The 20,916-nt window shown below is 56.3% G+C and overlaps 3 protein-coding genes across 5 annotated transcripts; 1 reads left to right on the top strand and 2 right to left on the bottom strand.

Moving 5' to 3' along the window:
- The first annotated feature begins 4,652 nt into the window (after window positions 1–4,652).
- TRIM28 (tripartite motif containing 28) lies at window positions 4,653–11,282 on the top strand. 2 transcript variants are annotated; one of them, XM_043599974.1, is made up of 17 exons: window positions 4,653–5,280; window positions 5,617–5,729; window positions 5,926–6,058; window positions 7,785–7,920; window positions 7,998–8,114; window positions 8,198–8,312; window positions 8,466–8,612; window positions 8,717–8,831; window positions 9,165–9,271; window positions 9,365–9,401; window positions 9,478–9,523; window positions 9,598–9,850; window positions 9,930–10,249; window positions 10,334–10,457; window positions 10,541–10,627; window positions 10,705–10,842; window positions 10,935–11,282. In XM_043599974.1, the coding sequence occupies exons 1-17, from the start codon at window positions 4,947–4,949 to the stop codon at window positions 11,109–11,111; spliced, it is 2,499 nt and encodes an 832-aa protein (XP_043455909.1). In that variant the 5' UTR covers window positions 4,653–4,946; the 3' UTR covers window positions 11,112–11,282. The 2 variants fall into 2 exon arrangements, with proteins under 2 accessions (XP_043455909.1, XP_043455908.1); XM_043599973.1 differs by having other exon boundaries at window positions 4,932–5,280; window positions 9,930–10,457.
- A 702-nt stretch (window positions 11,283–11,984) lies between these two features.
- On the bottom strand, window positions 11,985–15,100 carry CHMP2A (charged multivesicular body protein 2A). Of its 2 annotated transcripts, none has more exons than XM_043600030.1 (6): window positions 14,951–15,100; window positions 13,944–14,157; window positions 12,686–12,865; window positions 12,468–12,598; window positions 12,316–12,377; window positions 11,985–12,199 (listed from the first exon to the last, which is right to left on the bottom strand). In XM_043600030.1, the coding sequence occupies exons 2-6, from the start codon at window positions 14,109–14,111 to the stop codon at window positions 12,072–12,074; spliced, it is 669 nt and encodes a 222-aa protein (XP_043455965.1). In that variant the 5' UTR covers window positions 14,112–14,157; window positions 14,951–15,100; the 3' UTR covers window positions 11,985–12,071. The 2 variants fall into 2 exon arrangements, with proteins under 2 accessions (XP_043455965.1, XP_043455966.1); XM_043600031.1 differs by having other exon boundaries at window positions 13,944–14,153; window positions 14,951–15,076.
- A 641-nt stretch (window positions 15,101–15,741) lies between these two features.
- Window positions 15,742–18,810, bottom strand: UBE2M (ubiquitin conjugating enzyme E2 M). Its single transcript, XM_043600033.1, has 6 exons — window positions 18,156–18,810; window positions 16,998–17,092; window positions 16,829–16,867; window positions 16,615–16,718; window positions 16,357–16,420; window positions 15,742–16,255 (listed from the first exon to the last, which is right to left on the bottom strand). Exons 1-6 carry the CDS (start codon window positions 18,262–18,264, stop codon window positions 16,115–16,117), a joined length of 552 nt encoding a protein of 183 aa, XP_043455968.1. The 5' UTR covers window positions 18,265–18,810; the 3' UTR covers window positions 15,742–16,114.
- Window positions 18,811–20,916: the final 2,106 nt, after the last annotated feature.

Here is a 20,916-nt window from a genome sequence, read left to right as displayed (position 1 = left end):
AGATGGGAACAACAGGTTGGCTAGTGTGGCTGGGGTCAAGTGGTGAGGTTGGAGATCAGCAGGGACAGTCTAGGGTTCTCACCAAAAAATGATTAAAAAAATTTTTTTTTAATGTTTATTTTTGAAGGAGAGAGAGAGAGACAGAGCATGAGTGGAGGAGGGGCAGAGAGAGAGAGACACAGAATCTGAAGCAGGTTTCAGGCTCTGAGCTGTCAGCACAGAGCCCGATGAGGGGTTTGAACCCACGAACCGTGAGATCTTGACCTGAGCCAAAGTCGGACACTTGACTGACTGAACTACACAGGTGTGCCCAAAAATGATTTTTTTACAGGTTTGTGGTAAAATACTGTGTGGGTAGGCCCATTTACATGTGAATTTTTTTTTATAAATACAGTATAGTACTGTAACTGTATTTTTTCTTGTTAAAAATTTTTTAAAAATATTTGTCCATTTTTGAGAGAGAGAGAGAGAGCACAAGCAGGGGAGGGGCAGAGAGAGAGAGAGAGGGAGACACAGAATCTGAAGCAGGTTCTAGGCTCTGAGCTGTCAGCACAGAGTCTGATGTGGGGTTAGAACCCACAGACTGAGATCATGTCCTGAGCCGAAGTCGGATGCCCAATAGACTGAGCCACCCAGGCTCCCCTTTAAGATTTTATTTTTAAGTAATTTCTACATCCAATGTGGGGCTTGAACTCACAATCCCAAGATAAAGAATAGCATGCTCTATGGACAGCCAGCCAGGTGTCTCAAGGTTCAATTGCATTTTATTATTCATTTATTTATTTATTTATTTGTTTTATTTTATTTTATTTTTTTTTAATGAAATTTATTGACAAATTGGTTTCCATACAACACCCAGTGCTCATCCCAAAAGGTGCCCTCCTCAATACCCATCACCCACCCTCTCCTCCCTCCCACCCCCCATCAACCCTCAGTTTTCATTTATTTATTTAAAAAAAAAGTTTATTTATTTTGTGAGAGAGAGAGAGTGCGAGTGCACAAGTGAGCAGGGGGAGGGGCAGAGAGAGGAAAGAGAGAACCCTAAGCAGGCTCTGCGCTGTCAGTGTGGAGCCTGATGCGGAGCTTGATCCCATGACCATGGGCTGGTATCAAGAGTTGGACGCTCAACCAACAGAGCCACCCAGATGCTGTATTTTATGTATACAATTGTATTTTAAAGTATACAATTCAGGGGCGCCTGGGTGACTCAGTTGGTTGAGCGTTGGACTCTTGATTTCAGCTCTGGACATGATCCCAGGATCGTGGTATCGAGCCCTGCGTCAGGCTCCGTGTTGGGTGTGAAGCCTGCTTAAGATTCTCTCTTTCCCTCTGCCCCTGTCCCCTGCTCACACTTTCACATGTTCTGTTTCTTTCAAAAAAAGAAAAGAATTCCAGTGGCATTAAGTACATTCATGATGTTGTACAACTGTCACAACTACCTAGTTCCCAGATGAAATCTGTAAGATGGAGAAAGAGATTGGAATGATGCAGCTAGAAGACCTCCCCAGGAAGTGGCTTTGGCAGTGACACCTGAAGTTTACAGGGCAAGCCAGGTGTAGGTGTGTAATTTGGGTAAGACAGAGAGTGGCTGTCTGCAAGTAGGTGCCCCAAAGAAGCAGTGGGCAGGCCATGTCTGGCATAGGTGCAGTCTGAGTAACTGTTACGCATTGTTTTATCCCTTGAGCTCTGTCTGCAAGGCCAGAATATAGACAGTTTCCAGTGGTCCAGGACTGGGAAGTGTGAAATGCTATAAAGGGTGAACAAACACAGAGGATGAAAGTATAAGGTGCCACTGACTACTTGATCTGGCCTACTGAGGGGTACGGAGCCAAGATGTACCCATGTCATGCCATGTACTTCTGGACTTCTGAGCAAAGGTTCTGTCTTGGCCTGGGGTGTCCCCTGGTGCTTCTGTCAGTCTGTCTGAGCCTAGTTTCCCGTTGATTCCCCCTCCCCAAGTATGGTCCCAGCACTTACAGAAGACTTGGTTTATGCATTTGGACAATGGAGCTGGCAGTGGCCCAGTACCTGATATGGTGGTTATACTCTGATTGTGTGGCTGCCATGTATTGGGAAGGAAAGTACTAGGCCCAGGAGGAAGGAGGTACTGTTTAGAGAGAAAAGCAGGAATCACTGAAAGCACAGGGTCAGTTGCCATAGTCTATTGCTGGGCAATACCAGAGGACCCAATCTAAACCTATCTCGGGGCGCCTGGGTGGCTCAGTCGGTTAAGCGTCCGACTTCAGCTCAGGTCACGATCTCATGGTCCGTGAGTTCGAGCCCCGCGTCGGGCTCTGTGCTGATGGCTCAGAGCCTGGAGCCTGCTTCTGATTCTGTGTCTCCCTCTCTCTCTGCCCCTACCCGTTCATGCTCTGTCTCTCTCTGTCTCAAAAATAAAAACGTTAAAATTTTTTTTTTTGCTAAACCTATCCCTAGGCAGCTGTTCAGCAACCTCTTGGATCCCCCAGAAATCTCCTACCATTCCTGACTTCACTGATCTCTCAGTGCCTGGTCAGCCTCAGGACCTCTGCACTTGTTTCTGCCCAGAATTGTCCTTCCCACAGGTGTTTGGGGTAGCGCTTAGGAAAGTCCACTCCTACACTCTTTACCATCACTTTCCTTTTTTCAATGTTTTTTATTTTTGGGAGAGAGAGAGCAATAGGGGGTTGGGGGCAGAGAGAGAGGGACACAGATCCAAAGGGGCTTTGTGCTGACAGCAGAGAGCTTGGTGCAGGGCTCGAACTCACAAACCGTGATATGATTACCTGAGCCAAAGTCAGACACACAACCAACTGAGCCACACAGGCGCTCCTACCTTCACCTTTTTATTTTGACTGTCTGGCCCTGACACCCTGTTGTCTGACCCAGAGGTTAGGGTAGGTATGAGTCACCCCCTCCCAGTGATTTTGGGGCACAGTGAGGGGTGGGGTTATGGAAAATGCTCAGCACGTATCACTATTCGCACCTCACCCAGCGTGCTAGTCAACTTTCCTTCCCTGTTATCTAAGTAAGTAAGAGTCTGAGGCAAGGGCCTTGGGTTAGCTGCATGGAGAGGGCGGGCCACTCAATCGTGGGGCGTGGCCCGCGGATACATCTAAGGGGGAGGGGCGGGGCCTGGATTTGGGGGCTGCGGCGAGGCTGGAACAAAGGCAGGCACGGAGACAAAGCCCCGCGGTCCCCCAACCCCCCCGGGAACAAAGGGTACACCCCTCCCGGTAGGGCCAGACTTGCCTGTACCGCCACCACGCGTGGGCGCCCGGTTCAGCCCGCAGCTTTTGCATTTGAACTCGGTGACGCCTAGTAGGGTCTTAGGGCCAGACTCACGGCCATCCGGCATGCTCTCTCCATCCTCTCAAAAGCTGAACCCCGCCCCCCCCCCCCCCCCCTTTAGCCTCGTCCTGAAACTAGAGATCTCAGCACCAAGGAGCCCTGCAAAAGGGGTCAAGGGCCACCCCAAGGACCATCTCGGAGGCATCCATCCCTCGAGTTTTCTTCGTGCGTAATGTCCTCAGACAGGATCCCCTCCCAGACTCTGCTCCCACCTCAAACTGGATCAAACTGGAGCTCTCTGCCTCCGCCATAGGCCCAGCTTGGACAGGACTTCTTTCTCCCCAGGAGACCCTGCCTAGCTCCAGGATTCTCCACAGAATTTGCTTCCTCCTCAGGATCCACAGAAAGGCCGTGTTTCTCTCCAACAGGATTCCGCCCCCCCCCACCCCCGCCCCCAGGCCTTGTTCTCTCCATCTGATAGAATTCCCCCCAGACATTGTTTCCTCTCTCAGACAGGACTCCTCCACCCCTCCACCCCCACCCCCGCACAGATCCTGCTCCCATCTGAGGCAGGATTCCTTCCCCGATGAATCTTGCTTCCTCCCTTAGGTGGGATTCTCCCTAAACAGACTCTGTTTTCTTCTCAGACAGGATTCACCGTCCCCCCGCCCCGACCGTGCTTCCGTCCTTAGAATTCTCCCACTATTGAGGTTCATTCAGTTCTCCCACCTGGAAAAGCATCCAAGTCAGCGCAGCGGCTGGCTAAAAGATGCGAAGGGGACGCTTGGGGGGTCAGGCGGGATTTCACAAGACTCGTTGCTCTGTAGCCCCTTGGAATCTATTTGCTTTAGGCAGGTTTCAGTGTTTGTCACGTTAAACAATAAAACAGTTAAAACGCAAAAGTCAGCCACTTGGCTCAGAAGGGGACTTCCTCCTGGCATGGGACCCACCGCCCCGCTCCCTGGACCCAATGTCTCCCTTCGCTTTTGGCCCCGCCTCTTTCCCCAACGCTGGTGGACGCAGCGACTGGACACTTCTCCGGCCTGGCCTAAGGGGCGGGGATTGAGGTGGTGGCCTGGACTGCCAAATCTCCTGCGCAGTTTCGCGGCCAGGGGATAGAGCTAGAGGGGGAGCACCATCTAGTTAAAGGTGCGCGCGCCCCGCCCGCGTACTCTGTTGCGGCGGTGATGTCAATCGCCCCGCCCCCGCCGCGCAGGCGGCGCCGGGATAGTGTAGGCGGAGGTAGGAAGACCCGGCTCAGGCGCGTGCGTACTCGCGGCCTCGCCTCAGGCGGCCGACCCGGGCCCCGCCCCCGGGCGCAAGGCACCCAGCGCGCTTGCGCGACGGCGTCGGCGCCAGTTATTTCTGTCCCGCCCCCCGGCCGCGGCTCTTTCTGCGAGCGGGCGCGCGGGCGAGCGGTTGTTCGCGTGGCGTGTGGCTCGGTTTCTGGGCGGCCTGTGGAGAGGAAGCGCGGTCTTCGTCGGCGGAAGGCTAGCGGGCGGCGGCCGGTCGGGCTTCGGCAGCGCCCCGCGCGCAGCGGGCAGTAGCCCAGGCGGCGCGTGGCGGCGCTCGGCCTCGCGGCGGCGGCGGCCCAGCCGTTGGTGGCGAGCGCGTTTGCGCCTGCGCGGCGGGCCCCGCGCCCCTCCTCCCCCCTGGGCGCCCCCGGCGGCGTGTGAATGGCGGCCTCGGCGGCGGCGGCCTCGGCCGCGGCGGCGGCGGCGGCCTCGGCCAGCCCGGGTCCGGGCGAGGGTTCGGCGGGCGGCGAAAAGCGCGCCGCCGCCTCCTCGGCCGCGGCTGCGGCCTCGGCCTCGGCGTCGTCGCCCGCGGGGGGCGGTGGCGAGGCGCTGGAGCTCCTGGAGCATTGCGGTGTGTGCCGGGAGCGCCTGCGCCCCGAGAGGGAGCCGCGCCTGCTGCCCTGCCTGCACTCGGCCTGCAGTGCCTGCCTCGGGCCTCCGGCGCCCGCCGCCGCCAACAGCTCGGGGGATGGCGGTGCGGCGGGCGACGGCGCCGGTGAGTACGGTCCGACCGAAGTAGCCCATCCCCCACCGCATTCCCGACTCGGTGTGGGGATTGGGTTCTCAGCGTGGTGATGGCGGGGGATCATTTGGGTGAGAGGATAGGGACCTGGATAGTGCGTGTCGGAATTGGGTATGGGCATTGGAGTCTGGGCTTGGCGCTCACATGGGGTGTCTGCTTCAAGTTCGATGAAGGAAGGGTTTGGCCTCCTTCCTGAGGAGAGGATCCGGCCCTCCTTGGGGTGGAGGTTGAGGCTCAGTGGGACCATGGGGTTATAGCTTGGAGGTGAATTTGCAACAGTCTCAAAAAGGAATTTTTTTTTCCCCTCAGTGGTTGACTGTCCTGTGTGCAAGCAGCAATGCTTCTCCAAAGACATTGTGGAGAATTATTTTATGCGTGACAGTGGCAGCAAGGCTGCCACAGACTCCCAGGATGCAAATCAGGTATGTCCTGCTCCAGCAAACCCTAGGAGGCCTGGGGACATGGTACTAGTTCCAGACTTTATTTTTCTCACACTGCAAGGCTCTAGGCAGACTGCATAGGCTAGGTAAAGACACTATTTCAGGTTGTATTACCTGGGGTGTATGTAAGGACCTATTTGGTGGTTCTGTCTCTGCTTACTTTGCCTTTGCCCAGCAGTGCTGCACTAGCTGTGAGGATAACGCCCCTGCCACCAGCTACTGTGTGGAGTGCTCTGAGCCGCTGTGTGAGACGTGTGTGGAGGCACACCAGCGGGTGAAGTACACCAAGGACCACACTGTGCGCTCCACTGGTATGCAAGGCAGAGGGGAAAAGCCTTGGTTACCTTACATCTGTTCTCAGCTGTTTGTGGTGCTGGTTACAGATGGCGGATGGGTCCCAAGGAGCTTTTTGTTTTTTTCTTCTCTTTTCTTTCTTTTTTTTTTTTTAGGGGGTATGACCTGAAGGGTTTTAGGGCACCAGTCAAAAATGGGGCGGCTGGGGCTCAGGTGTGCCAGTCTCTGCCTGCTGGTCCAGGTGGGAGGGAAAAGGCCACAGGCAGGGAGTGGGTAGAGTCCCGGACAGCAGGGGATTTGGAGGGGGGTGCTCTGTATGCCAGGGGGCCTTTTGCACTGAGGGTTCAAGGAAGCTCATCAGGGACCCACCCCCACCCCCTCCTCAGGGGAAAAGCTCCAGTGGGAGGGGCCAGCTTATTCCAACAGGGAAGCCCAGGGAGTTTGGAGAAAGGGTATGAGGCCTTTTGAAGAATTCACTGGCAACATGGTTAAGTCTCTGTATGGGAAAGTGAGGCCTCTGAGCCACAGTGTGTTGATAAACTGCAAGAACCTTCAAGACCATTATGGACGGAGAGTGAGTTTTAGAAATCTTTCATCTTCAGATCATATGCATTTTAAAGTTCAGCTAAAGTATTTGTAGGCTTTTCTGTAAATGTTGGTAGTGGCACATAAAAGGACTTTTTGAGTCTAGCCTGGTTTTTGGTTCAGAACTCACTATGTGTGGCCTTCTGGTAGTTACACTGTGACTTCTCAGTCACAGAGGATAGCATAGCATTGGCAAGAAGATAAGGATGGAGGTGGTGGCTGTGGGGGATGAGGAATCAGGAGCAAAGGGCTCCTGGGTTTAGTCAGGCAGGGTGCAGGAGGGGGCAATATTGGAGGAACTGTGGTCTGTCTGGTTGACTTGTATCCCAGTGTTGTATGTCTTAGGCTGGAATAGTGTAGCCAAAGATGTAGTTGAGATTGGGTAGATGGTCCCAAGCAGCTTGCTGGTGGTGACAGGTTGGGAGTGGGGTAGCGGTGTATTGGCCTTTTTGCAGTATTACTTTAATCACCAAGATTCTTCTCAGAGAGAGGAGACTTGATCTCTCAGTGAGGGGTTTGGTCTGACATTTTCACTTTTTCTATCCTGACAAGGCTTTGTGAGGCCAGAACCTTTCGTAGGCCTATGGGTTGTAAAAGGTTTGTGGACTTCTTAATTACTGAAGAGATCAACCAAGACATGACTTCTGAGGAAGCTGCACCTGAGCAGTGTCTCTAGTCCCTGATTGGCTTCTGTGTGTGCCAGCAAGCAAACATTCTGTGTGCTTGGATGCCACAGTAGCCATAATCTCTCCTCTGCTGGACAGAACCTGCTGTGAGAGAGGAGAAATGGAGCCCAGTGGAGGTTTTCAAGGTGGAGGGGCTCTCCTGAGTGTCTGCCCAGGGAAGGTTCTAGTAAAGGGAATATCAGATGGGAGGTCTCTGTCAAAGTCTTTAGAGTTCGTTGTCAGTATCAGAAGCTGGAAGGAGCAGGGGTAATTCTCTGGGTCAGGGTTGGGGCAGAGGGTTTTGAGAGGAAGGATCTAGGCTTACAGGCCTGTGCTTTTTTCCTGGCCACTGATGCAGGGCCTTTGGGTTTTCCCAGCAGACAGCCTATTGTTGCAGGACAGGCAGGAAGTGAGGCCTTAAGTTCTGTCTACCACTTGAGTTGGAGATAGCTAAAGGACGAGCTTCAGCCTCATGGTTTCTTCTGTTCCCCAGGGCCAGCCAAGTCCAGGGACGGTGAGCGCACAGTGTACTGCAACGTGCACAAGCACGAGCCCCTTGTGCTGTTCTGTGAGAGCTGTGACACCCTCACTTGTAGGGACTGCCAGCTCAACACCCACAAGGACCACCAGTGAGTACTGAAGCAGGATGGCTGGGTGCTGCCCGTTCCCCTGTTCAGCACCCAGGCCCACTTCTGTTTGCCCTCAGATATCAGTTTCTGGAGGATGCAGTGAGGAACCAGCGCAAGCTCCTGGCCTCACTGGTAAAACGCCTTGGGGACAAGCATGCGACGCTGCAGAAGAACACCAAGGAGGTTCGCAGCTCGTAAGTGTGGAAGCCAGGGCCATAGTTGGGGGCAGTTCCTGCTGAGCACCTTCCTAACCTGGCTCACTCTGCTGCTCCCCCAGGATCCGCCAAGTGTCTGATGTACAGAAGCGTGTGCAGGTGGATGTTAAGATGGCCATTTTGCAGATCATGAAGGAACTGAACAAGCGGGGCCGTGTGCTGGTCAACGATGCCCAGGTATGCTCCGTTTGAGGGGGGAGGGTTTCTGGGTCCCATCTGCTGGCTGCCAACCCTATCTACAGTGGGAGGGTCTTGGGGACTAGCACTTTGTGCTGGCTGTTGAAGCCATCCTTGGTGTTTTCTTTCCTTGGTCTTCTCCTCTACCTGCAGAAGGTGACAGAAGGGCAGCAGGAGCGCCTGGAGCGACAACACTGGACCATGACCAAGATCCAGAAGCACCAGGAACATATCCTGCGCTTTGCCTCATGGGCTCTGGAGAGTGACAACAACACAGCTCTGCTGCTCTCCAAGAAGCTGGTGTGTGCTGGTGGACACTCAGGTGATGGGATCCAGGCAGGTGCCGCTCAGCACCCTGGAGCCTTGTTTATTGTCTGTATGTTCATGCACTGCCCCTTTTTCAGATCTATTTCCAGCTGCATCGGGCCCTCAAGATGATTGTGGATCCTGTGGAGCCACATGGCGAGATGAAGTTCCAGTGGGACCTCAATGCCTGGACCAAGAGTGCAGAGGCTTTCGGTGTGTCCCTTTCTTTTCTGTGTTACATATTGCAATCATTCCAGACATTGTCTTCTTTTTTTTTTTTTTTTTTTTTAAATTTTTTTCAACGTTTATTTTATTTTTGGGACAGAGAGAGACAGAGCATGAACGGGGGAGGGGCAGAGAGAGAGAGGGAGACACAGAATCGGAAACAGGCTCCAGGCTCTGAGCCATCAGCCCAGAGCCTGACGCGGGGCTCGAACTCCCGGACCGCGAGATCGTGACCTGGCTGAAGTCGGACGCTTAACCGACTGCGCCACCCAGGCGCCCCCCAGACATTGTCTTCTTAATGCTAATTTTTTCTTTATGCAGGCAAGATCGTGGCAGAGCGTCCAGGCACCAACTCAACAGGCCCTACGCCCATGGCCCCTCCTCGGGCTCCAGGGCCCTTGAGCAAGCAGGGTTCTGGCAGCAGCCAGGTGAGCAGGGGAGGGGGGACCCTGGCAGCGTAGGGTAAGGGCAACGGTCCTATGGGACACCTGCTCACTGAGGTCCACCTGCTTTGCCCACAGCCCATGGAGGTGCAGGAAGGCTATGGCTTTGGCTCAGGTGAGTGCCTTGTAGGTGGGAGAGCTCCAGTGCTTTAGGTCTATCCCCAACCTTCTTTTTTCTATTTTCTGAGCAGACGATCCTTACTCGAGTGCAGAGCCCCATGTGTCAGGTGTGAAGCGGTGAGTTTGGCTATCCTTTGGTGGAGCCAGATGGGGATAGGGATGGGTGTGCTAACACCAAGCCGCACCCACAGGTCCCGCTCAGGTGAGGGCGAGGTGAGTGGCCTCATGCGCAAGGTGCCACGGGTGAGCCTTGAGCGCCTGGACCTGGATCTCACGGCTGATAGCCAGCCACCAGTTTTCAAAGTCTTCCCAGGCAGCACCACTGAAGATTACAATCTCATTGTTATTGAGCGTGGTGCTGCAGCTGCTGCTGCTGGACAGCCTGGGACTGCTCCACCTGGGGCTCCTGGTGCCCCTCCGCTGCCTGGCATGGCCATTGTCAAGGTGAGTCTGCCCCAAGTGACTGGCTGGGAAATGAACGCCCACATCAGCATCCTGCTGAACACCCCTTATCTCTTTGCAGGAGGAAGAGACAGAGGCGGCCATCGGAGCCCCACCTGCTGCCACCGAAGGCCCTGAGACCAAGCCTGTGCTGATGGCCCTGGCGGAGGGCCCCGGCGCTGAGGGCCCCCGCCTGGCCTCACCCAGTGGCAGCACTAGTTCAGGTCTAGAGGTGGTGGCTCCAGAGGGCACTTCAGCCCCAGCAAGTGGCCCCGGTGCCCTGGATGACAGTGCCACCATCTGCCGCGTCTGCCAGAAGCCAGGCGATCTGGTCATGTGTAACCAGTGCGAGTTCTGCTTCCACCTGGACTGCCACCTGCCTGCCCTGCAGGATGTGCCAGGGTGCGAGGCTTGTGTAGGGTCTGTGCCGGGTGGAGGGCTGGGCTGGCTGGCTTCTGTGCAGCCCCTCATTCTCTTTCTATCCAGGGAGGAGTGGAGTTGCTCTCTCTGCCATGTGCTACCTGATCTGAAAGAGGAAGATGGCAGCCTGAGTCTGGATGGTGGTGATAGCACTGGTGTGGTGGCCAAGCTCTCGCCAGCCAACCAGCAGGTGAGGGTGAGGGCCTGCTCCTTTAAGAGTTGCTCAGCAGCCTTACTCCTCTTTGGCTCTGATGTCACTTGTCCTGTTCATAGAAGTGTGAGCGTGTCCTGCTGGCCCTGTTTTGTCACGAGCCCTGCCGTCCCCTGCACCAGCTGGCTACTGACTCCACTTTCTCCCTGGTGAGTCCTGGGACTTCAGCGGGGGAGAGGGGGGTGGGGCTGCCTGGCCTCACTTTCAGCCTGGCCTCTGTCTACAGGATCAGCCTGGCGGCACCCTGGACTTAACCCTGATCCGCGCCCGTCTCCAGGAGAAGTTGTCACCTCCCTATAGCTCCCCCCAGGAGTTTGCCCAGGATGTGGGCCGCATGTTTAAGCAGTTCAACAAGCTGACAGAGGTGAGCTTGGGGAGAATGGGGCTGGTGGCAGGGGGAGGGTAGGTGGGAGGAGGGAGAGCTAGGACCCACCTACTGCAATATGCCTGGCTCAGGACAAGGCAGATGTGCAGTCCATCATCGGCCTGCAACGCTTCTTCGAGACTCGCATGAACGAGGCCTTTGGTGACACCAAGTTCTCAGCTGTGCTGGTGGAGCCCCCACCGCTGAGCCTGCCTGGTGCTGGCCTGAGTGCCCAGGAGCTATCCAGTGGTCCTGGTGATGGCCCCTGAGGCTGTGGCCTCTCAGGCCAACCCAACGTGGCTCTGTTCTCTGTCCTGTCAAATCCCCTCTCCCCCACGCCCCCCTCTGGTGGCCTGGCTCCTACTTCTTGGTGGCCCCATCCCCCAGTCCTTCACAATATGGTTTTTACTTATGTGGATTTAATAAAAACTTCACCAGTTCTTCAGGCCTCTTTTGGTGGGGGCCGTGGTCCTGGGGCCTTGTCTCAATTCCCTCACCATGCCCTGGTGGACAGAGTAGGTGTGGGGGCATTTGCCTTCAGCCACCTTGGTGTCCATGGGATAGGGAAGAGCATCCTTCTTGGGCCCTTCCCAATGGAGAGAGTGTTTCAGATTGGGGGAAGGGTCGCATGGTGAACATGTTGGAGGTTGTTGGGTGCCCTCTAGGTGGGAAGGTCCAGGCTGATGTGTGGGGCAGGCAGGGTGAAGCCCCAGATACATCCTGCATGGTGGCCATTCTTCCTGAGTGCTTCCTAGACTTGGGTATAACTATTTTTCATAATCAGATGGTACCATACTGAGCTGGGTGTTTGAGGATCCCTGGCAGATGAGCCCAGACTTCCAGGGTATGTGGGAAACCCACTGTCTTCAAGGTGATAGGCACTGGAGACCTTGGGAGGGGTGCTGAAGCAGGGCTCACAGCTGACCGTCCGCTCCCAAACTGAACATCCCCGGACACTTGACCTGTCAACCACTGCCACAAACAGGGAAGCAGTCCAGCCTTCTTTATCTCACACCCCCCCTAATGTGGCACTTGGCCTTCTGCCATGCATGCCAACCACCCCTTTACCAAGCCTGTATGTGACCTCTGTCCCAAGGGACCCCAGCCTGGCCCACATCAGGCCAGTCACATAGGCCTAGGAATTAGTGTCCAATCCTTTATTACAGAAGAAGTACAGTAAAACTGCCGGGCATCTATTGCCTGCCTCCCACCAGGGTGGTATAGGGTTGTCAGTCCCTCCGCAGATTCTTGAGCCGCTCCTCCAGGTCTGCGTCGGCATCTACTAGGGCTGAGGCTGCAGCTTCTGCTTTCTTCCCACTGGCAGCCACACTGAGTGAGCCTCCGGTAGAGGGGAGGTCTACAGAGTGGGGGGAATAGGACAGCTCCTGTAGAAAGGAATAATGCTGGGAGGGGAGGGGTCGGGCTGTGGCTGGACCGTTGGGTGGGACAGGGCCCAAGGTTTGGTGCACTCACTTGACAGCTCATCTGTCAGGCTCAATCCTAGCTCATCCAGGACCTGGGACACAACGGCGTCACTTGGGAAGAGAGAAGAATTTTATGAGGGCCAGGCCTGTATGAGGACCCCGCATCCATTCCCACCCTCCCCACACCTGGTGTCCCCTAACCTCTCCTCTTCATCTTCCTCATCACCCATGGCATCATCAATTGCATCATTCATCATCTCCTCCTTCATGTCCATGATCTCGGCCTGCCGCTCAAATTCCATCATGATCTTCTGGATTTGAGGCAACTTCAGCTGGAAGTGGGGTGTGGGGAGGGTGAGTCTGAGTCCGGTCCCTGACATTAGTTGGGGGAGGAGGGAAGGGGAATGGGAGAGGCGCACCTGTCTGTTCATGGTGCCCATGGCTTTGGTGACCCCCTTCATAGCTTGTGCCATTGAGTTGTTAGACTTCAGTGTCTGGATCTTCAGGGACACAGCCTGGATGTTGGCCCTCATCAACACAAATTTGCGCACATAACGCCGAGTGCGCACCAAGTCTTTTGCCATGATTCGCACGGCATCCTGAGGGAGTGGACAAAGGGAGCTAGGATTGGGCTGAGGGAAGAGGCTCCAATTGCACCATTCCAATTGATGTTTTCAGCAATTTACATGTGGTTAAACCCAGTGGTCACTTCCCCCTCCCTCCTCCCAACCTCATTCTCCTGTCTCTTGGGTCACCACTCCATAGGCTCCTTTGTAGCTTACTTCTCTGACCCACAAACGCTGGAAGGAAGGCTGAGCTCACTGTATTCAGTCATCCTTTTCCCTCCATATCTAGAGTCACACTCCCTTGACTTAGGATGTCTATTCCTGGCTGATGAATTTGCCTCTCCCTCCACCTCACATAGGCTCATACCTCAAGCTCTTTATCCCACATCACATGTAAATCTATCCATAGTTCCTGACTTCCTTAAATCTCTTCCTTGCCTTGCTTATTCTGGGAATTGGCACGTCCTCAACCCAACTGCTCAGGTTCAAGCTCTATCACCCGTCCTGGGCTCTGCTCCCTAGTGCTTCAGGGTGTCTATTTTATTTTTTTAACTTAGTTTTGAGGGGTGGGGGGCAGAGGATATGAAGCAGGCTCTGCACTGACAGCAGTGAACCCTACGCAGGGCTAGAACTCATGAACTGTGAGATCATGACCTGAGCCTAAGCTGGATGCTCAACCAACTAAGCCATCCAGGTGCCCCTCTGTCTCTTTTACTGAGCTCCAGGGCACAGTGTATTTCAGGCCACATCTCTTTGCATTAACACCTCTGACTCCACTCCCACTGTGGCCCTTGATTTCAACTGGTCTGGCCTATCCTCTCTCCTGAGCTCACCTATCACTCACTCATGGAACATTTGCTTCATGTGTTTCATGCACTGGTTGCTTGGATTTTCACAGGCTCACTCTCTATTACTCAAGGTTTGTGGCCCTGATGTCACCTTCTGGGAGGCAGTCTTTCTGGATCCCCAAAATAGGGAAGCCCTGCTTGCCCTTTGTTTCACTCAAAGCACCTATCTATTGGTGTCCTGTCATACATGGTCTGTGGTTAGAGCAATGTCTGACCAAACAGCACCTAGTCCTGTGTCCCAGCCTTTGCCCAACTGAGCTCACCATCTGGCCCTGCTTGGCCATCTTCTTGATGTCTGCAATGATTTTCTTCTCCTGGGTCTCTAGCTTCTGTCGTTCACGGTCCAACTCTCGCATGGCACGGTTCAGGGCCCGCTGGTTCTGCCTCAGCAGTTCCTCCGGTGTCTTCCGGCGCCCAAACAACAGGTCCATGGTAGCAGGAGCCCACCAGTGGGCCTGTGCCAAGTGTGAAGCCTAGCTGCAAGGTGGTGGGAGAGCCCAGAAAAAGGGCAAGAAGCAGAGCAGGGATCACAATGTGTATGGGGAGGGGTGATAGTTGGTCTTGCAAAAAGGGAAGGGGTGAGTAGGGAGAGGAAGCGATAACAGAAGGCCAAAACGTAGTCTGGAACACCACAGTAGCCCCATGGATACAAGTGGGCCAGCAATATCTGAAAGTCCTCCACGATATACCCACCCCAGCCTTTCATCATAGTGCCCCCAAGGAGGTTCAAGGCTTCAGCCTCTCTCCAGATCATGGTGAGGACCTGGATTGGGACGCTGAGCGCCTAAGACAGGGCAATTGTGGGGAACCGACTGGGGATGGAAGGATAAGTGGAGGGCCTGAGTGCCAATAACAAAGTGGATACAGGGAGTTCTGAAGCTGACAGCGTATGAATGGCATTCGGATTTGGAGGGTCCAAATGGAGAAGGAACCTGGGTGAGGAGAATATGGTTGTGGGGCGTGGGAGAAACCAGTACGCTAAGGACGTGATGGACGCTGGAGAGCTTTGTAGACCTAGGAGAGTTAGGGGTCCTTGGGGATCCCTGTACACCCAGAGAGGGAAGACGGGCGTTAGGGCGCCCTGTTCACTTAGGACAGAATCGGGGGGGGAGGGGGCGTGGGGAAGCCTGCACACCGAGAACAAGTTGGCCCGATGATGAAGCCAGGGTCCCGGGGAGGGGCAAGGCAGTCGACGCCCAGGTGGAGAGGCCCTCGTATGTCGTCGCCCACGCACCCACCCGGGACCCTCGGCACGGCAGGGGCCACTCACCGGAGCTGGGACGGGAATCCGCTTCCGCTTCCGGGTCACACTCTCCTCACTCGGATTCCAGGCGCGCCCACCAACGACAGCCCCTCGGTTCTTTCTGCCGTCGTCGCCGTTTCCGGAAAAGATGATCTGACGTCACACGTTCCGCCGGCACCCGGAACGATGGGAGGGGACAAGAGCGCGCATGCGTACGTCTTCTGGAGGGGCCCGGCACCTAGGCGCATGCGCACCACCTTTCGTCTTTCTACGGCCTGCCTGAGGGTGTTCCATAGGTTCCAGCCGAGCCACGTCTGGGATCCCAGTTCCCGCCGGGTTGGTGCATCATCGGGCGCCTTCCGCCTGGCCACCCCAGAGGTCCCGCACCCCACCACTTCACCCACTAGAGGGCCCAGCTCATCCGACGGACCCTGACGTCTCCCTAATATTTCTGGACCTCAGGCACCTGGTAGCACCAGGGACAAGTTCTTAATAGGCCCAACCATAGCAGGAGGGGGCAGAGCTGGAGATGGCACGGACTTTCCTCTATGCTGGTTTACCAGCCAGGAAGCAAGTGGTTACTGGATCCTGCCCCTCGCTGGTCCCAGATTGGAATTAATTCCATCTAGCCTGAAGCTTGGGGTGTGGTCTCCCTACTACCCCTCCCTCCCCTAGGGCTGGTTCCAGGCACTGGATAGCGTACTGAGGGGTACCCTAGTACCACCTGTGACCATACATCTTCCACCACGCTTACTGCGAGAGCCCTGGTGGACATCACCTCCCCCTCCCACCCCCAGAGAAGGAAGAGACGGAGGCCATGCAGTAACATTCCCCTTTAATAGCCTGGTGGGACCTCCAGTGGTGGAGGGGTGGGGTTCCCAAGCCCCAGCCACCCGGTCCCCTTGGCCACCCACCCCAGAGCCCAGAGTGGGGGGCTGGACAGCACCCAGCTGGGGGCTAGACAAGCCAATTCATTTCCCATCGCTGAGCGGGTCGGGGGGAGGCAGCGCCGACCTTAATCACATGGTGGTTAAAAAAAAAAACTAGGAGCGGGTGGCAAGGAGGGGAGGCAAGGCCAGGGCATGGGATTCCCCCACCAGCCACCCCATGCCCCCCACCTGTGGCCCCCAATAAATATTTGCAGGGGACGCCGGGGCTGGTGGCCCTGGCAGGGGTGGGCGTGCGCCAGCCCTATTTCAGGCAGCGCTCAAAGTAGGTGGAGCCGATATAGCCACCTCGCATGGAGCGCTGCACATTCTGCTCAAACAGCCGCCGGTTGTTCTGCAGGACCTCGGCGGCCTCCTTGTTCAGTGGGTCTTCAGGGTTGGGCTCCTGTGGCCGGTATGGGTGGGGGTCAACAGGCCCTAAGAGCAGAGAGGGCCAACCTCCACCCCCCCCTCCCCCCCCACCGCCTCACCCCCACCCCTACTCACCAAGAAGAGATACTGCAGGCCATAAATTATGGAGTTTATCGTAAGGACTGGTTTCCAGTCCTCTCTGTGGACAAAGAATCAGGGTCAGACACTGGTGAGTGGCCACCACAGAACCTGCTGGGACTGAACAGGTCAGGCCCAGGAGAAAACTAAGGGCAAGACTTGAAGAAAATGTGGAGATGAAGAGATAGAGTACCACAGAGCACAGGAGAGAGGGAAAGGGCAGACATCTGTGCAGTCCAAAGTCAGGGCCCTCACCTGAGGATGTTGAGGCAGACGTTGCCCTCGAGGTCAATGTTGGGGTGATAGACCATTGTCTCACACTTCACCTTGGGGGGGTCATGTGGGTAACCCTGGCCCACCTGGCTCCAAAAAGAAAGAGAAAATAGATAGGTGCCCCAGCAGTGCCTGGTTGGGTCCTCAGCTGTTGCCTCCTCAGCCAGGGAGCCATCCCTGCCCACCTGGGACTCACCTTAAAACTGAACACAAACTTCCCACTCTTGTAGAAACCCTGTGAAAAGAAAGAGGAAGGTGTTAGGGCACCATCCTGCAGGGCTTGGCGGGTAAACCAGGTCTCCCAACACAAGGTGCCCCCCCCGCCCCCCGGCCATGCCTGGGAGTCCAACTTAGTGTGCCCTTACCTCATCAGGACAAATAACCAGTTTGAAGTTGAGGAGATCGTCTGGATCTGAGAAACTGATGTCACACGTCTTGGGCAGGTTCAGCTCGTTTATGTCTGGGTTTGCACAGCAGAGAAAGGGAACAAAAAGAGGGAGAGACGAGGGCACTCAGAGCAGGTGTAGGTGCTAGATCCATGGCATACTTCAAACATGCATTTTCAACTGTGCTATGCAATAGTTCCTGGCCCAGGGTAAGTTCCAATTCTTCTGAATTTATAGCCTTATGTCTCAGCACTTGAGAGCGGGGTACCCCCAACCCAGCTCCCAAATGCTCCCACTCCCATGTGGCCTCCAAGAGCCTCCAACTACCCCAAACCTCAGGATCCCCAAACGTGACCTCCATTTTCTAGCGGACACTGTTGGTCCCCACCTATCCACCCAAACTCAAGGATGCTGCCCCCCATTGTCTCCTCACCAATCCTGTCCCCATGTCTCTCCTCTCTTCTGTTTGTCATCCCAAATTCAGGTACCCATCTAACCCTCAGACATATGCGTTCCCATTGCTGTACCCCTCTAAGATTCCCACCGCCTACAGCACGACAGTCTAATTGCAACCTTACTCCCATCTCCAGTTCCTAGCACACACTCTCGCCCCTCCATGTGTCATCCCAAGCCCCAAAATAGCCGTGTGACCCCCAGACCCACAAATCGGTCCCCAAAACTTACTGCACCCCATCTGATTCTCAGATTCCTAATGATCCCAACATACTTCCCTAAATTTTCTCCCACTCCTATCCCCAATCCTTGGCCCCCCACTATCCAATCTCCTCTTTGTCACCCATATTCCTGCTGACCCCTATATTCTGGAGTCCCCCGCCTCCTACCCGCCCTCCATTGACGGACTCTCTGATTCTCGGTCCCTAATGCAAGATGCCTGGCTTTGGCTTTCTAAATATCCTAAATGTTCTACATTTGGACCCCTGTCTCTGACCCCTCCGGTGACTACATTACTCACCCCTAATGCCCCATCACACCAAACTAAGGCCTTAACCTCCAACCCCCCACTTCGGTGGCCACATCTCTGACCCCCACTGACTGCATAATTCCACTCCCGAAACCTATAACATCCCACCCCAGGCGCTGACCTCCGACCCCCACCCCCATCCCCCGAACCCCTACCCTTCTGGATCCGCAGCTGCGCAGCCGACGCCTTCTTGCTGCTGCCCTTGGTGCCGCCCGCCGACTCCTCCTCCTTCTTCTGCTGCTTCAGCGAGAACAGCTTGATCATCCTGCCGCCGCCGCCGCTGCCGCCGCTGCGGGGCCCGGGACCCCGGCCACCCGGCCCCCTGCCGCCACCCGCGCCGCCTCCGCCACTCGAACCCGCCGCCGCGGCCTCCTCCGCTGCTGCTGCCGCCGCCGCCCGCCCGGCCTGCCGCGCCGCTCCGCGCCCACCGCGCGGCCCGCGTCGGCTCCCGTAGTCCGGCTCCGGCCTGGCCCAGCGCCTCGGGCTCGCTCGGCGGCGCTCGGGCCGACTCGGCTGTTCTCGGGCCCGCTAGGCCCCGCCCCCACCCGGCCGCTCCCTCCTCCCCCTCGTCCGCTTAGGTCCCCTCAGGCCCAGCAGCGGCCGTGCCGCCTGTCCGTTCACTCGTCCCCACCGCGAGGGGGTGCGGCTCGAGGGGAAGGAGGAGGCGGCGGCCGCGGTGGCGGCGGCCGCGTACTGAGGGAGGCTCGGCTTCCGCGGCAGCAGCGGCTTCGGCGCGGAGGTCCGCAACGGCCTCGGGCGCCCCACCGCTTCGGATATTTCCGTCGCTCGCCGACTTCGGCTTTTCTTGCCCGGCCTGCGCTGTGCGCCTGCGCAGCCGCCGCCACCCCGCGTTGCTCAGCGATAGGTCTTGGTGTTCGGACACTTTCGGCTAAGCTCGGTCATTTCCGGGGACGCTCGTGGGCCCAGGCATGGGCGGTGCCGCCGCCATCTTTAAGTGGGGCAGATTCAGGTCGCTTCGCTCGTAGTCCACCCGTGCAGACGGCTGAGTGGGTGGGTCACACGAGGTCCTTGCCCCTGGAGGTCACAGAGGCAGGGTGACCAGGGCGGGCCAGAGCCACGGCAAGGCCATAGGCGTTGCCCAAGGAGTGCGGGGTCGAGTACCCTCGATGTCCCACCGCAAACGCAACCCGCTCGCGGAGATCCTGGCTGAGGTAAACTAGCAAATAAAACGTGTATTGCGCTAGAGAGTGGTAAGCACTTTGGGCGTTCACATAGGTGGACACTTAGATGGGAATGTGGGGCAGGGGTGTTCTCAGAGCGGGTCCCGAGTTCCAGTGGGGACGCTTTGCGATCTTCAGCTCTCGGTATGGTCAGCCTCCACTCCAATCACAGCTCAGCGTTTCTCTGAGGGTGGGAGAAAGCGGCGCGGGGCGGTTCTGCGACTTCCGGTTGTCACCACGGAAACCGTCAGGCGGGTGAGCTGCGCGGCGAGGGTTGGATCGGGTTTGGGGCAGGGCAGATGGGTGCATCCGGAGCTCTGCAGCTTGGTCCTTTTGCGACCGAGTGCGGCTCCCGCTGTACGTCCCCTTGCGTCTCTAAGGCGACCTACCGTCATCACCTGGGGCTTTGTGGAAGAGGTCTTGGCGGCCCAGTTGGGCCGGCACTGGGGTTGGATAGGGGTGTTTACGGGTTCCTCTCAGCCGTCGACCCCGGAGCCAGGCCCGCAGTCCTGACTTAAGAGGAGTCGCCCTGACACCATCTCATCCCCAGCGCCTCCTCAGACCCGACCTGGCGTCCACTTCAGCCATCCTCACCTCAGGGAGCCGCCTCCACCTCTTCGGATCTTGGGCTGGCGTTCATCTTGGCCCCAGCCTCCTTAGAGGCCCTGCTCTGTGGGTTCTCTGGTACCATTGACGTCCTCGGGCTCCATGGACTGATCCCAGTCGTGTCTTTGCAACTGCTTCCTCTTAGGCCCTTCCATTCTCAATGTCACCCTCCCAAACACCCCTTTCATTCCTCTGGTTGTGCCCTTACCAGCCTCACCGTCTCAGCATCCTTTCTTAATTCCTTTGTGCGTTGCGTGCTGGAGAGGTGCCAGGGTGAGGATGGAGACTCAGGAGCATCAAACAGTTCAAATTGGGGGCTGACATTGCAACCATCCCAGCGTTCTCAGGCTTCAGACATGGCTGGTCTCAGGACTCACATGGCCCCTCCAGACTCACTCTTCCTCTATCCCTTTCTCTCTGTTCTTCTCAGCCATTCTGCTCTCCCGATTTATTGTACAGGCTATCTCCAGCCGAAGGTTGATGACCATTCTTTTTGCAGCCAGTCTCAGGGGTGTTGCCTATTGGTCACACTAAACCATGTGTCCATCCTCAGGCCAGTTTCTGAGGCCCATCAGCTGAAGGCCCATCTGAGGATGGGGTATGGTTCCCTGGAGAGGTGGCGCTGCACTAGCCAAAGCTAGACTCATGTGGTCTGTGACCTTATGGCTTCCTAACCATCCAGTGGGGAAGACTGAGCCATGAAACAAAATGCTGGGTAAAGGGGGTCATGGGATCTGGACCAGGAAGGAGGGGATGGCTGTGCTGAGGCTGGGGGTTGGGTTGGAAGTGGTGCAGCTGTGTTTCCCTTGTTATTCTCATGGCCACACAGTGACAGAGGGGCACAGGTGGTTTGGGTGGTGAGGGTGCCTGTATCCTCTGGGCCTGGCATTTGGAGGGATTGGGCAGCACATGGCAGGTGAAGAGTGAGAGTGGAAGTGCACTTGGGGTATTAGCACAGCTTCTGGCAGCTGTAACTGGGAAGATAAGATTGGTTTTGGAAAGGAAGCGCAGGAGCGGGCAAGGAAGGGAGGCTGAGTATTGTGGGCCTCCAGGCTGGTGGTTGGGATCAGAGGAGTGGTTCTCTCCAATGGAGAGAATTGGACAGGTTTAGGAGGCTTGGGGTTGGGAA

Source organism: Prionailurus bengalensis, chromosome E2 (assembly GCF_016509475.1).
Source record: "Prionailurus bengalensis isolate Pbe53 chromosome E2, Fcat_Pben_1.1_paternal_pri, whole genome shotgun sequence".
NCBI classification, from domain to species: Eukaryota; Metazoa; Chordata; class Mammalia; order Carnivora; family Felidae; genus Prionailurus; species Prionailurus bengalensis.
This window is presented reverse-complemented; position numbering and strand designations above follow the sequence as displayed.

Excerpts from the sequence above, each read along its gene's own strand:
- TRIM28 (XM_043599973.1), top strand. The coding sequence starts at position 4,947 with ATGGCGGCCTCGGCGGCGGCGGCCTCGGCCGCGGCGGCGGCGGCGGCC. Across the intron at positions 9,402-9,477 it reads AGGCTATGGCTTTGGCTCAG|ACGATCCTTACTCGAGTGCA; the intron begins GTGAGTGCCTTG and ends TTTTCTGAGCAG. Across the intron at positions 10,843-10,934 it reads AGTTCAACAAGCTGACAGAG|GACAAGGCAGATGTGCAGTC; the intron begins GTGAGCTTGGGG and ends TGCCTGGCTCAG.
- UBE2M (XM_043600033.1), bottom strand. The coding sequence starts at position 18,264 with ATGATCAAGCTGTTCTCGCTGAAGCAGCAGAAGAAGGAGGAGGAGTCG. Across the intron at positions 16,868-16,997 it reads TGGTTATTTGTCCTGATGAG|GGTTTCTACAAGAGTGGGAA; the intron begins GTAAGGGCACAC and ends TTCTTTTCACAG. Across the intron at positions 16,256-16,356 it reads GCCTGCAGTATCTCTTCTTG|GAGCCCAACCCTGAAGACCC; the intron begins GTGAGTAGGGGT and ends TACCGGCCACAG.
- CHMP2A (XM_043600030.1), bottom strand. The coding sequence starts at position 14,111 with ATGGACCTGTTGTTTGGGCGCCGGAAGACACCGGAGGAACTGCTGAGG. Across the intron at positions 12,866-13,943 it reads TGGCCAAGCAGGGCCAGATG|GATGCCGTGCGAATCATGGC; the intron begins GTGAGCTCAGTT and ends CCACTCCCTCAG. Across the intron at positions 12,599-12,685 it reads TGGGCACCATGAACAGACAG|CTGAAGTTGCCTCAAATCCA; the intron begins GTGCGCCTCTCC and ends CCCCACTTCCAG.